Here is a 13,074-nt window from a genome sequence, read left to right as displayed (position 1 = left end):
TTGAAATTTCTCATTGTGGACCTGTGGGTTTTTTCCGTTTTCAAAATTGTTAAATATTTTACTGGCTTATTATATTTTTACACCTAAACTTTTAGGTTAAGTTACAAATTTGGTTGCTTTAAAAGTATAAAACTTATTTTCTATGGTTTATAACCATAATTTAGTTTTTTTTTTTTTTTTTTATGAAATCATTGAAAATAGTATTGATTGCAGGACTAATAATAAAGGTTGCCAAATCATAACCATTATATATGGTTTTTATCAAACAATAGGTTAAACTCTAACGGTGTCCAAATAAAATTGCAATTTAACCAACTTTTTTAACAAAAATTACATTCATAGACAAATAATAATAACTTAATATCCATTCAATGTTAATGGATAAATAAAACTAATCTAATAATTTATAAATATATAATATGAAGCACGTTTAAACATATTTTAACTAAAATCTAATTTTTAAATCTATCATCAAACACATGTCTAAAAATATAAATATATTTCATTGAATCTCTTGTTTTCGAAAGTTTTGTTTTCGGACTAAATTTAAAAGAGAAAAAAAAACGTTATCTACATTACGTCATCTTATCCGTCTTCACAAAAACTTAGCTTAAGTCACTGAAGCATCGACTCTCCAATACAGATTTGTTTAGAAAGAAGAAGGAAGTGGAAAATGGATGGATTGCAGGAAATGGGGATTCCAATTCTGGGGATTGTTGCAGCTGCCGCCATTACCTTCTACGCTGTAAGCTTTTCAGAGCTTCGAGAGGTACCTTTCTGTCTTCCTTTTTTTTTCTTCCAATTTTCATACATTTTCTACTTCAAATTATTAACCAATTAATGGGTTCTTGAATTGGGGGAATGCTAAGAAATCATTCAAAGATTTGGATGAATTGGAGGATCAGAAAGGAGGGTTTCAGATGACTTCAAGTTCTAGAGAAAGGCGAGCAAGAAGGAAGGCTGAAAAGGAAGCTAAAAGATGATCATTTTGTAAGATAATTTGCCTCTTTTACAAGCCTTTTCATTTTTTTTTTGTAATGTCAGTTAAGGATTCTAATAAGAACTTTTATTTCAAGAAATGTATCTGGAAAAAGAGCAACTCTGCTTTGAAATCTATATCAAATATCATATTAACAACATCCAAGATGCAGAAGGATTTATATGTTCCTTGAGAGAAGGCATGATTCTGTCCTTCAAGCCATTCATTGCAACTATTTGCCGCTACTTTTTCTGATTCTTCAATTCCTTCACTCTCTCTTCAGTGGCTTTCAGTGCTTTTCCATATTTGCTCGTTAACTGGAAACAAGAAGCGGCGGATCAAATTCTTAGAAAACATGTAGAATTGATACTCATTACTCAATCATGTTATTATTAGACTTTTTTAGATACCCCATCAACTTCTTGAGGAGAGATCGTAAATGATGGAGACAACGTTATAGTATCCCCTCCAGTTCTTGTTATCAAACCATTTTCTCGACATTCAGCTCCAAAACATTTACCAACTCCTGTTTATATCAATCACACAACAACCTATAAACATAACTATGACCCTGGTAAATCAAGATCCACCACATTTCTAGAGATTCGTTATCTTGAGGTTAAGCTGGTTCAGAACTATCAAGATTTATAACCTACTACGCCATGTTTTTAGGCTATAATTATTTTATTCAAACCATATAATCTTTCTTTTCACGACATTAGGCTTGGCCCTGAGACCAAGATGTTTTTTGATATAAGCGATTAAGATGTATATATATCGATGAGAATTATATAAAGATAAAACATACCCCATTCAGGAGGGAATGGATCATTTGGTGATTTATTGTCTACAACCTCTATGCCAGCTATCAAATCAGTCCCTCGTATCTGCAAATTTTAGTTTATGAAGAACTAAAGATGCCACAAATTCATAAGTCAAACTTAATCATGTGAGTAACTCTCCTTATCTCTCCAATGATAAGGCTATCAGAGGAAGCTTTTATGCCATCTAGAAGTCTTGGGGAGATGCGGTTTACTTGCTCAACAATATTCCTTTCCCTACAATAAACATACCAACAATTTGGCCATTTTAAACATATTGCTTCTATATGTGAGTTTGTATCATAATTCATAACTATTACATTTATTCTTTTTTAACTTCAGATCGTGTTTACATCCTTAAACAAGGAGGCCGACTGATTCAAATGGAAAGTAGGTCCAGTCCACCTTGATGAATTGTAGCAGTTATATTGTACCAATAAATCAACGGATCTTTGAAATGTTTGTCCACTTCTATGGTTTCTCTCTCATTCTGAACACTGAAAGTAAAAAACCAAAAGATCTGGGGTATGAAATCTTGAGTGTTTCAAGTGCGACAGCACATGAGACCGGATGTCCAGGATAAGTAAATGTAAATCCATGAGAAAAGGAACCTGGAAGTAATATTGCTGGATAAAGAAAATAGGCTATCAGTTACTGGAGTTGAAAATTATTAACAGTAATTTACTTGTTTATTTGTATAAGCAGTATACCTAGCTCGTTGCTTTGGGAGTAATACCACATCAAAGATCTCAGGGCTAATGATAACAGCTCCAATAGGAAGGTATGCCGATGAGATAGTGCCTAAAGTGTTCAGTACATAAGGCTTCATAGAAACAAGATATTTGTTTAAACTAAGCAAGATATTTGTTTAAGTTAACTTCACCTTTGCAAGGGATAAAAGGTCTGGTTTAATATTATATTTATCGCATCCAAACATTTTCCCTCGTCTTCCAAAGCCACATATAACCTATAGAGAGAAATATTGAAGGCAAAATCTGATTTATATTGAAACCATTCTTGTAAACAAAGTCAAAGGATGAGGACAAAAATTTTCATTTAGCAATGTACCCCTTCAGCAATAAAAAGTATACCATACTTCTTTAGCACAGCTTGGACCTGCAATATAAAATAAAAAAAAATTATTAAAGTGACATTAATGAGATAATCTGAGGGTTTGATTGCAGTATCCAAGATTAGAGATGTTCATTTAACACGAGAGGACACGGTGAATCTTCAAATATACGGAAAATAGGGATGGGGGATTATTTTTTCCTATTGACAATTCAGGCTAGGGAACTGGGAATACATTTCTGGGAGGGAGTGGGAATTATTTTTCCCCACCTCGATCCCATTGACATATATGTATGTGTATATGTGTGTGTATATATATTATATATATATTTATTTATTTATCAAAATTAAAAAAATGCGGAGAATATTTTACTCATTCCCGTGGGAAACCGATCCTGCGGAAACCCCTTAGAGAATCCCGTCCCATTTTCTATGAAGAAATTTGTGGAGATGGGATAGGGGACGGAGACAGGAATGGGTTCGGGAAGTGGCATCCCCGTCCCCTGTGGACAGCTCTAGCCAAGAAACAAGAGAGGGAAGATGGAAAGTCTATGATAAACAGTTGAACTTAGCAGTATGTTTGAGACAACAACCAATTGTATGATGGACCAAAAGCCTACATTTTCAAAATCAGCTGTTATTATGAATGTGCCTGATAAGATAGAGGGTTTGATGGAGTTTATTGATGTAACCGTTTCTTTAATATCTTTGCAGTAGAGTTTCTTTCTTTCTTATATCATCTATATGCTACTGCAATATTATTATTCAGTCTTGCATAGAACGAAAATATGTAAAAGGAGAAAAACAAGAAAAGTTTTGCCGATGCATGTTTTTACTAATTTAAGTATCTCATAATGCAAAGATCTTACCTTTTCAAAATAAGTTGCAGGTGGAAGAATCACACCACCAGCTCCCATGACAGGTTCAGGCAATGAAGGCAGCAATCTGAAGTGGAAAACGAAACACATGAGATAGAGAGTCAAGTATGGTATCATGTTATCGTACTATAAGTATACACATCATATTCGTCTTCCAAGTTTGTGACTAATCTAGTTGAGAACTCTTCCTCCGTCTCACCTCGCATAAAGATGTTCTCAAGTTAATGGCTAGAAAAATAATCAAAGAATGTGAATTAAATGTACATCCAAGCATAATATCAGAACCTGGAAGATGATAACGCCAGTAATGTGGGCAATCAGTTCAGTGTGTCCGAACAAATGGAGCTGGAATGTCAAACTTCTGGTGTGAATTTGGAAGGCTGTTGGTAAAGAATAGATTCAAGTAACGTTTAATTTTCTCTTAGCAAGTGATATAAGTTATCCTTTTTATTTTCATTGAACTTACCCAGTAAGACTAGCTGCTGTTAACGTTGAACCATGATACCTGTTGGATGTAAGAGTACTGTATGAATGGAGAAGAGAATTATTTGAAAAGAACAACAAAGGAAATGGTACAAATCAAGTTCAACCAAGTAAGCTGAGCTTACCCTCTTGAGCGAGAAATGATTTTTTTCTTTTTAGTTCTTCCAAGTGCACCGTTATAGTACCATACCAACTTGACCTATTATATGTTTTTAAACACAAAATGAACCAATTGGTTGGATTTTTTTTGTTCAATAGTTTCTTTTCTTCCCTTTGAAGTTCTTGTTTGGAAGAAAAAGAACCCGAGTATCATTGGTTTCTGAACAGTACGTAAAGAAAACTTTCCCCACTTTTCTAGCTGTAAACATTTCAAGAAGTTCCTCTGCCAGAGCCTGTTATTTATATGGGAGAAGGAGAAGAAGAGAGTGAAAGTAATGAAAAGTAAATTGAGGGATCAATTAGTATATCGTAAATAGAAAGAAAAAGAAGTTAAGGTTAGATAGCATATCCTTTCCAAAGAAGGCCTATTAGCATTATTCCAAAAGGAGTGGTAAAATGGCAAGGTATTTAGTTTAGCAGTTGCAGCTGTAGCTGGCACAAGAAGACATGGTTCATTTCCTATAAATCCCAACATGGTTCAACTAACAGATATCCATAGAATATACAAAAGAAAAGAACCCCAATCATATATCCTTTGAGGTGAAAGTCAGTTCAATTTTATTGTTTTTTGACCCAACCAAAAGGGGAAAACGCAACCAAATTGATTGGTTTTATGAAGAATGGAAGCAAACTGATATCCAATAGAAAACAAAATCAATTAACTGGTTTTTATTTGTTAGGTAGGTTTTTGGTTTTTTGCATCTTTTGTGAATTTGAAAAATGTTTAGGAAGCTAAATCTTAAATGTTAGTATCTATATGCTTTTATGATCATTGCAAATCAAATGCCATCTCAAATGTGGCCTAAGAAAGAAAGACTCTAGAACTTGAAATAAAAAAATAATAGTTCGATAAATATTTTACAAAGAAAACTTAGGTAAATTTCCAGTAAATATAATAAATCGATCCGTAATATTTAAGGTATTTTTTTAATAATTAGAATAAGGAAATTCGAACAACAAACTTCGTTGTTACTAATGCATCGATTCAATTGAGCTAAATTCTAGTTATTTATTAAAGATAGATTTGACCAAATATATTTACAAAAGAATAAGAATATTGTAAGCTTTATGATAACATTTTAATTAAATTTTTAGTAAATTCTCTCTAAAGGAATATTCTTGATAAAAGTGAGAAAAATGGATGACCAACTTTTTTTTTCTACTTTACTTTACCAAATGTGACAATGATGAAAATTAATAAATAAAAGAAATATTTTCTCTCCCAGTTTCAAAATTGAGAGAGATGATAATCTTTCAAAATTGAGAGAGATGATAATCTTTCTTTTTTATTTTTTTTTCCAGTTGAGTGATGCACATTTTAACAGTTTGTTTATTTTTATTATTTTGTATGAATGGTTTATTTGTAAGAACAAATATTTAAGATTCCTAATGATTCGGTTTCAAAGCACTCTGATTCGTTCACTAATCTTTATAGTATATATGAGATAACAATTTGCTATATAAATTACCTCGATGCATAATTATTAGTTAGGGTGTTTTATTGAACTAATGTGACTTTTAAATTCACCATACTCAACAATAGACAATATTTCGACAAGTCCAACAAGTGCCAAAATATAACAAATAATGTCGCATCCCCTAAACTAGAAAAGTCTCGTCACATGTGAAAAAGATGCATTATCTTAAAAAGAATCCTCGACTCCTTTCAGAAGTAAACGACTGGAACTCTACCGGACTTGATTTTTGCCCAAATAACCTGTGAGATTGAGAGGAAAGAAAAGATTTCGACAAGAATATTATGAGTATTTAAATCCAAGGTGAGTAGTGGAAAATGATGGTGTCAATTAATGATTAGAAAAAATATTGGGGAAGCGAACTAGATAATAATTCCATGGAATGCCTCAATGAAGTTCAGAGGCTAAGAATTAAAAACTAGGAATATCCTTTAGGCTACAATTTTGAGATGGAGAAAAAGGAGCGATTCCCACCTCAATTACAAATTACACCTAAAGCCGTGTTAATCAAAATGCATTCTTGAGGAAACTCCTTCACATGTACCAACCACGTTTGCCAACAATGCCAGGTTGCAAGATTTCGGAGCCAACAATAGATTCCATCTTTTTTGGCTTTTGTTTCCAACTTGCGGATAGGAGAATGTTTTCTAATTACACCTTTTGGGCAGCCAAATCATATGCTTCCAGATCGACCAACGTTCGTGCCTACCTACCTTAAACGAGAACCAGATGGACGGCTTTGTTCATAACCACCAGGTACAAAAACAGGAAGTTGGTTTGAAGCCGAGTCTCTTTTAAATCTCGATTCGCGGGATAGATTCATTGCCATTCTGTCTTGGCTCTCTCTTGAAGTCGAGACTCTTTCATTTCTCAGATTATCACGAGAAGGGACATTCACTAGAGGACCACCGAAGAAAATGGATTCTCCTGTGTACATTAACTTCTCTGCTTGCTGCAATGGAGCTTTTGTGTTTGAAGATGATGTAGCTTGCAGTGGAGCAATCGGCTTTCTTGCATTGTTGCTTGTTTCTGCATTTATATTTGGCAAACCTATCTGCACAGACGATCGAGGAGGACGACTTTCTGAAGCTGATACAGGAACTGAGACATACCTCCCGGCTTCTTGGTCCCAGACGACTGATGTCTTTCTGACATCTCTGAGAAGAGAAGTAGTCGGAGCTGAAAGCAGTAATGGATCAGTAGTGTTTCCCCTCTGAGCAACCTTTTCATCAAACCCAGAGGTATGTGATCTTGAGTCAGTGACAATAGGGTAGGATCCTTTGGAAGCATATGGGCGTTCAGGAACTAGACTGGGAAGAGATGAAGCGGCACTAAAACGACCCAGACCATTACCATGTGGGAGAGGACTCAGAGTGACTGTCTCATGCACATGGCTTGGACTACTGAAGCTACTCACACTCTGTGTTCCGGTTTCATAATCATCCCGACTAGCTTGACTTGGAGCCAAAGAATTTCTTATGGGAGAGAGCCTAAGATCATTCTTAATCTCTTTATTTACACCGGTGTCATTGCTCACACTACTTCTAACGCTTACGTTGCCACTGGAGCTCAATTCATTATCTGGGAAACGGCGGTTATCAAGAGGCCTCAGAACAGATGATGATGCTCTAGCTTTGGCTGCTGCTTTCATGGCCTCATTAGAGTCCAGTTTTGCAAGTTTCCAAGCACTAAGACGAACGGCTCTTTTGGGTGCTTTTGGACCTCTTTCTGAAGCCCCAGCAGCATCTGGGTCCACAGTAGATGGTACCATTCCTGGCTCCAGGTGAGGCACCACTTCATCCTAATGCATTAAGTGAGCTTCGTTAATAGAAAGAAGCAGTTTTTTTTATTGAAGTAGAAAGAAGCTTGTGAAGTGGGTAAAGCGTGAAAAATTTCCCCGTGGATAAAATAAAAATACGATTGCCACGAAACAAAATGCCAACCTCAGTGTTGGATTATTCATTTCCAAAAGCAGGGTTACAGAAAAATTAATAGTGAAAGACCTTGAACTATACCTTGTTATTGTTCTATGGCTTCACACTGATACATTATAGCATTAAAAAGTATATTAAAATTTTATTGTTCCACATTTTATAGAAACCTTCTTCAAATTTAGTTACACTGGTTCATTATGCTCTAATTTACCAAAGCCGTATTTCAATTTTTCCCTTTTTCAAGTTAGACATAAACAGGAGCAAGTGAACAACCTATGCTTCAGAACTAAATTAATAAACTATCAGCTGTCACGTTATATAAAGAAAATATTTGCACCTTATAGAAAAACTGAAACAAATAACTAAAAAAATATAAGGAAAAAGGTAGGTTTTCTTATAGTCGATTAAAATGACTAATGACAATACCTGATAATCAACAAAAACTCTTGGAGGTGTACACCATGCCCCTTTGTACTGTAAACCAAGAGAACTTCCACCACTCAAACCAGTGGTAGCAGATCCAGATGGAGAGTACATTATGTTAGGCAATTCCTCGTCAACAGAAGCTCCAGCAGGGGCCTCGCTTGTAGCCCTCATTGCAACAACATATTCATAGGTTGTAATACCCTATTTCAACACATGTAGTAAAATAACTAATGAGGAAATTCGAGCGCCAAGTAAACAGTACAATCCACGATCCATTAGATTTCAAAATTGATCAAAGATATGGATAGATTATTTTGATTTTAAATGTAGCACTGTTTTATTGGACTCTATTTAGCCCATACCACTATTTTCTCCATGAAGGAGCAGATGGAAAATGAAAAGGCAATTTGAGCTCTCACCACTGACCTTTTTAATCAATATCATGTGGAAGAAGAAAAGTTCACCCAAAGGGATACAGGCTAGCATGGAAACTGCTGTACATATAGCCTAGATAAAACCAAATTCAAATTAGCAATTAGCAGTTAATATAATTTTTTTTGACAAAGTCACACGCAAAGCTACAAAAAATATGCTTTTGCTACCAGACAAAATTACTTAATTTTTCCTTACCACAACCGTCGCAAAAGGGGCACGAGAAAAACCATTTCCAAGTCGATCAATAATTTCAGTTTCCATGCCTTTTTTATTTACAAAACAACGCACTAAAACAGCAATACCAACTCCAGCTTCAACAACAAGCTAAACCACAAAGGTAAAGAGTAATCAGTAGCAAAAGAGAGAGTCTGCTATGATGTCATAGAATACCATCCAGGTTTTAGTGCTTACCCACACAAGACTTACTGCCATAAGAGAAATAAATGTGATGTAATTTTTCTGCCCCACGCAGTTATTGAGCCACTGCAACCATGATGTAAAGACAGTCAATCTCCAAGTTTAACCTTCAGAAAATGAGAGTTGAAAAAAAAAAACTAAATGATTTTAGAAAACGAAAAGTATACCCGGCAATGGTGATCAAAGCCATCAACACATTTATCGCAACTTCTACAATGTTTGCTGAACTTGCGGACCTGGAACACACAAAAATTCAAACGTTGTAAATTCGAAATAAAAAGTTCTGTGATCATAGTTGCATGCAACCAATTTTTCCAAGTAAATCTTGGGGGCAAGGGGGAAGGTATGTCAATCCAAAAATTAATTGTCCCAAAATCTGTTGCTAAATGATATTATGGGTCTTCTTTACAAGTTCAGTACCTTCTTTAAATTCATTGAACAACATTGACTTGACAGATAAATGCGTATCCTTGTAAAGCGTTGATAAAACTGTATAATATCTATCATATCAGTTAAAGAAAAAGAAGAAGAATCAAAAGAAGAAGAATCTGAGGACCAGAAGCTCCAGTGATGCCTTAGGATTATAGTTCTAAATTTATAAGCATAGACACTTCGTTTTAGGTGTCGGAAATGGATACGAATAGCCACACTTTGGGCTCTGAAGATTTCATTTCCAAATTTCCAGCACAGGTTGGACACGGATCTCCAAAGTAGAAGCAAAAATTTTCTATGATAGATTGAGTCTTTATGTATTGATCAATCCTAAGATATTAAGATGACATTATCTAGTCTTAGCAACTAAATCTTTTTATATCTTCTAAGGTTTCAAATATCGTTAACTGACATAATTTTCTATGTTTTTAATGAAGTATGTTCTGTTTTTAGGTCAACATGATTTTATCTATAAAGAAGTATTAGTATATCAATATACACACATATATTTTATATTAAAAAAATGTGTCTCAACGTGTCCGTGTCCTACTTTCTAAAAAAACTGCCAAGCCGCCGTGTCCATACTCTAATGTGTCATAACCCGTATCTGTGTTCGTGCTTCTTGGGGTAAAGATAAAGTCATATCTAGAAGAGTGCTCATGCTACTTGGATAGTAGGTTACATCTCAAAACTAATGGCCAATACAATAGTTTAAGGTAATTTTACATAATCACAAGTTTCAAGGTAATGTGGTTTTTCTTTAAAATATAAGTTTTCAGGAACAGTATTGCTCTCTGCATTCAATAAAAATTCGGAACAATCTTGATAAGGAGAAAAAATCAATGCCAATATGGGAATCTTAAAATTTCTTTCTGATTGTGATTGTCTTCTAAAAATAAGTTGGACAAGTTTTAAAACCTTGACAATTTTCCATGATTATATACAATTTATAGAAACATGACAGCAAAAAAGCATAAGTGAAGCAAAATATTAACATTTATTGTTCTGACGGACTATGATACTATAACTTTTACTTGAGAACTACGATAGCACATCCAAACCAAATACCTCAGCATTGCACAATGTGCAAAATAAAGCATCCTCGGCAGCACTAAGAGGGTCCGCCGCTCCATCCCTTTTTCGACAATCCTCGTGTACAAATAGTGCGCAACAAATTAGTCCAATGTTATCAGCACTTCGAACTGTTGGTTGTTCCACTTGATTGTCTACTCCACCAAGTTCTCCTACTGAACCTTTCTTACTCATATTAGCTCCCGATACGGAACTTCTGGAAGCTGATGATGCGGAGGAATGTCTACCATTGACAATTTCATCTAAATTATGTGGTAGACCCTTTGATGATAAACCCTGATTATTGTTGGGGGCTGTTACCCGATTATCAAATTTAGACATAATACCGGGGTCGGCTGGATTAATAGCAGTGCATCTTACGTAAAGAATGAATACGAGGAGTGCCTGCAATCCCATGGAAAGTTGAGAGAATGAAATAAAGTAATTTCCCACAATTTAAGTGGAACACAAAATTCTCTGATGACAGTATGGATTGGAACATATTCTATGTTGCAATTACAAGCATGATCGATCTAAAGGGGGATCTGGTTTACAGGGTTAACTAATCCACTCCTCAATATTCCAAACCGACCACCGTCAAAAACTGGTGGTTTTTTAAAAAAATTTATGGTAGGAAACAACTTGTATCACCACAAAAATGATAGTACAATAAATTTTCTTATTAAAAAATTAGTGAGTGCTATAAGTGAATAGTTCTTGGGGGAAAAACCATTGAAAAAGGTGAAATGCCCAGAAATCAAGCTCGGAAGAAAAATAGAATAAACTTTCAGGATCTACAAGCTGGAAAATTAGTCTCCACGAAGAGTGTAAAATGTAAATAACATTGCATACCACTGGTGAATAAACGCCAACCAGTATGTACTCCCAGACATGGCCTCCGAGGAAGGGAGCAAAGAAAGCATAAAACGCCACCACTAGTAAGCAAAACACTGTGATTGCAACAACCTATATTTTAAGCAAAAAACTATTAGAAACAAACTCAAAGCAGGCATAAAACTACCGAGAACGGATTGTCTGTGACAAAAACTTGATAATTCTTTTAGAAGAGAAACAACTTGATAATTCTTTTAGAAGAGAAACAAAGTGACAATTTTTTTTTTTTTTATGAAACAAAGAAATGACACTAACTCGATACTGCGTAAAATAAATGACACAAAACCCCTCATATTTCCCTGCCAGAAAACCAATCGTTTTCCAACTTCGTGTAAATGATTCAACATAGATTTGCCCATTTCTTGCTATCAGTTATCGAATACCCCTATCCCTTGCCACCAACTCAAGGACACAGTGACGATAATTGACTACTTTAGACTTAATGAGCTTAAAAGCTACAGTATCACAACAACATTACTTCTCGCTTCTATGTGTAGCCTATCATGCCAAATCCCAGTCTTAACTACTGGACGCGACAGTGGGGGAAAAGATAATAATCTCGACATCATCACTCGGAAGAGACTGAGAATAAATCTCCATACATCAGCAAAAAGCAAACGCCATAAGAGAACCAAATTTCAAACAAACAACCCACCCCAATTCAGACATTTCCCGAGAGAGAGAGAGCCCACATTGGCAAAACAAAACCCTAAAACTGTAAAAGCAAAAACCCAGAAGAGCAGGAAGAAAGAAAGTGAAGAGGATCGCATGGAAGAAGAGTACCTGAAAAGTATGAGCAGGCAGTTGCCATCCATGTTTCCTCACCATAACTCCACAATCGAAACAGCACACACTACCGAAGTAAGAACAAACCCACTCTCACACTCCCGATGGCCGGCCGGCGAGCAGAAGAAAGGGAAAAAAAAAACGAAATCGAGAGAGAGATAAAGTGAAAGTTAGTATCTTTAGCAGGTGAAAGCGATTCCACGAAAGAGGGGATCAAAGTGGAAGCGGCGAAGTAGCGGAAATGAACGGCAGATGGAAGAGAAGGGCGTCAAGACGAGCGTTGACAAAGAATCTGATGAATAGAAGTGCTCATGTTTAATTATTCTAATTAACCCTTTATTTCATTTTTGTTTGATCTTTAGTTTTAGTACAAAGAGAAATAGAATGATTTGAGCTGTTATGCAATTCACCTAAACTTTTGTTTATTCTTTTGTTTTTTATCTAATTATTTGTTAACTACAAGATGAAACTGTTATAAATACTTTCACATATATACTTTTAATTACTCGTAGATGGTAATATTTTAATATATTATGATTTAGTTAAAATAATTAGTTTTTTTTACTAGATCGATAATAGATACAAGCGGGATATTTTTGGTTAATTATTAGTCTAAGACAGTTTTTCTTTTATAATATGTTAGGTGAAAAATCGAAACTCTAATTTTGAGGTCAATAGTACAAGTATTATGTCAATTGAGATATGCTTGTGTTAACCACAATAAATTTTTTATTTTATAATTAAATGTTGACTAATTAAATTATGAGTTAAAGCTAGAAAAATTGCAACGAGTGACAAATTAATAATGAGATA

General features: G+C 34.8%; 3 protein-coding genes across 9 annotated transcripts; 1 reads left to right on the top strand and 2 right to left on the bottom strand.

Moving 5' to 3' along the window:
• Positions 1-550: 550 nt before the first annotated feature.
• LOC103493052 (uncharacterized) lies at positions 551-4,342 on the top strand. 7 transcript variants are annotated; one of them, XR_007822187.1, is made up of 4 exons: positions 552-769; positions 870-990; positions 2,506-2,581; positions 3,755-4,342. XR_007822187.1 is itself a non-coding variant. In XM_008453678.3 (3 exons), the coding sequence occupies exons 1-2, from the start codon at positions 674-676 to the stop codon at positions 981-983; spliced, it is 210 nt and encodes a 69-aa protein (XP_008451900.1). In that variant the 5' UTR covers positions 552-673; the 3' UTR covers positions 984-990; positions 3,755-4,342. The 7 variants fall into 7 exon arrangements, 5 of the variants coding, with proteins under 5 accessions (XP_016901164.1, XP_008451900.1, XP_008451899.1 ...); XR_538376.3 differs by having other exon boundaries at positions 553-769; positions 3,761-4,342; XM_008453678.3 differs by lacking the exon at positions 2,506-2,581.
• On the bottom strand, positions 1,222-6,469 carry LOC127150406 (gamma aminobutyrate transaminase 3, chloroplastic-like). The gene is made up of 9 exons (XM_051088119.1): positions 6,411-6,469; positions 4,216-4,272; positions 3,741-3,816; positions 2,869-2,916; positions 2,511-2,623; positions 1,938-2,037; positions 1,788-1,866; positions 1,390-1,505; positions 1,222-1,296 (listed from the first exon to the last, which is right to left on the bottom strand). The coding sequence occupies exons 1-9, from the start codon at positions 6,467-6,469 to the stop codon at positions 1,222-1,224; spliced, it is 723 nt and encodes a 240-aa protein (XP_050944076.1).
• LOC103493050 (probable protein S-acyltransferase 19) lies at positions 6,175-12,597 on the bottom strand. Its single transcript, XM_008453672.3, has 9 exons — positions 12,259-12,597; positions 11,434-11,547; positions 10,579-10,986; positions 9,246-9,314; positions 9,073-9,144; positions 8,857-8,985; positions 8,653-8,733; positions 8,227-8,427; positions 6,175-7,667 (listed from the first exon to the last, which is right to left on the bottom strand). Exons 1-9 carry the CDS (start codon positions 12,301-12,303, stop codon positions 6,576-6,578), a joined length of 2,211 nt encoding a protein of 736 aa, XP_008451894.2. The 5' UTR covers positions 12,304-12,597; the 3' UTR covers positions 6,175-6,575.
• Between the last annotated feature and the right edge of the window lie 477 nt (positions 12,598-13,074).

Source organism: Cucumis melo, chromosome 7 (genome assembly GCF_025177605.1).
Source record: "Cucumis melo cultivar AY chromosome 7, USDA_Cmelo_AY_1.0, whole genome shotgun sequence".
Lineage (NCBI taxonomy): Eukaryota > Viridiplantae > Streptophyta > Magnoliopsida > Cucurbitales > Cucurbitaceae > Cucumis > Cucumis melo.
This window is presented reverse-complemented; position numbering and strand designations above follow the sequence as displayed.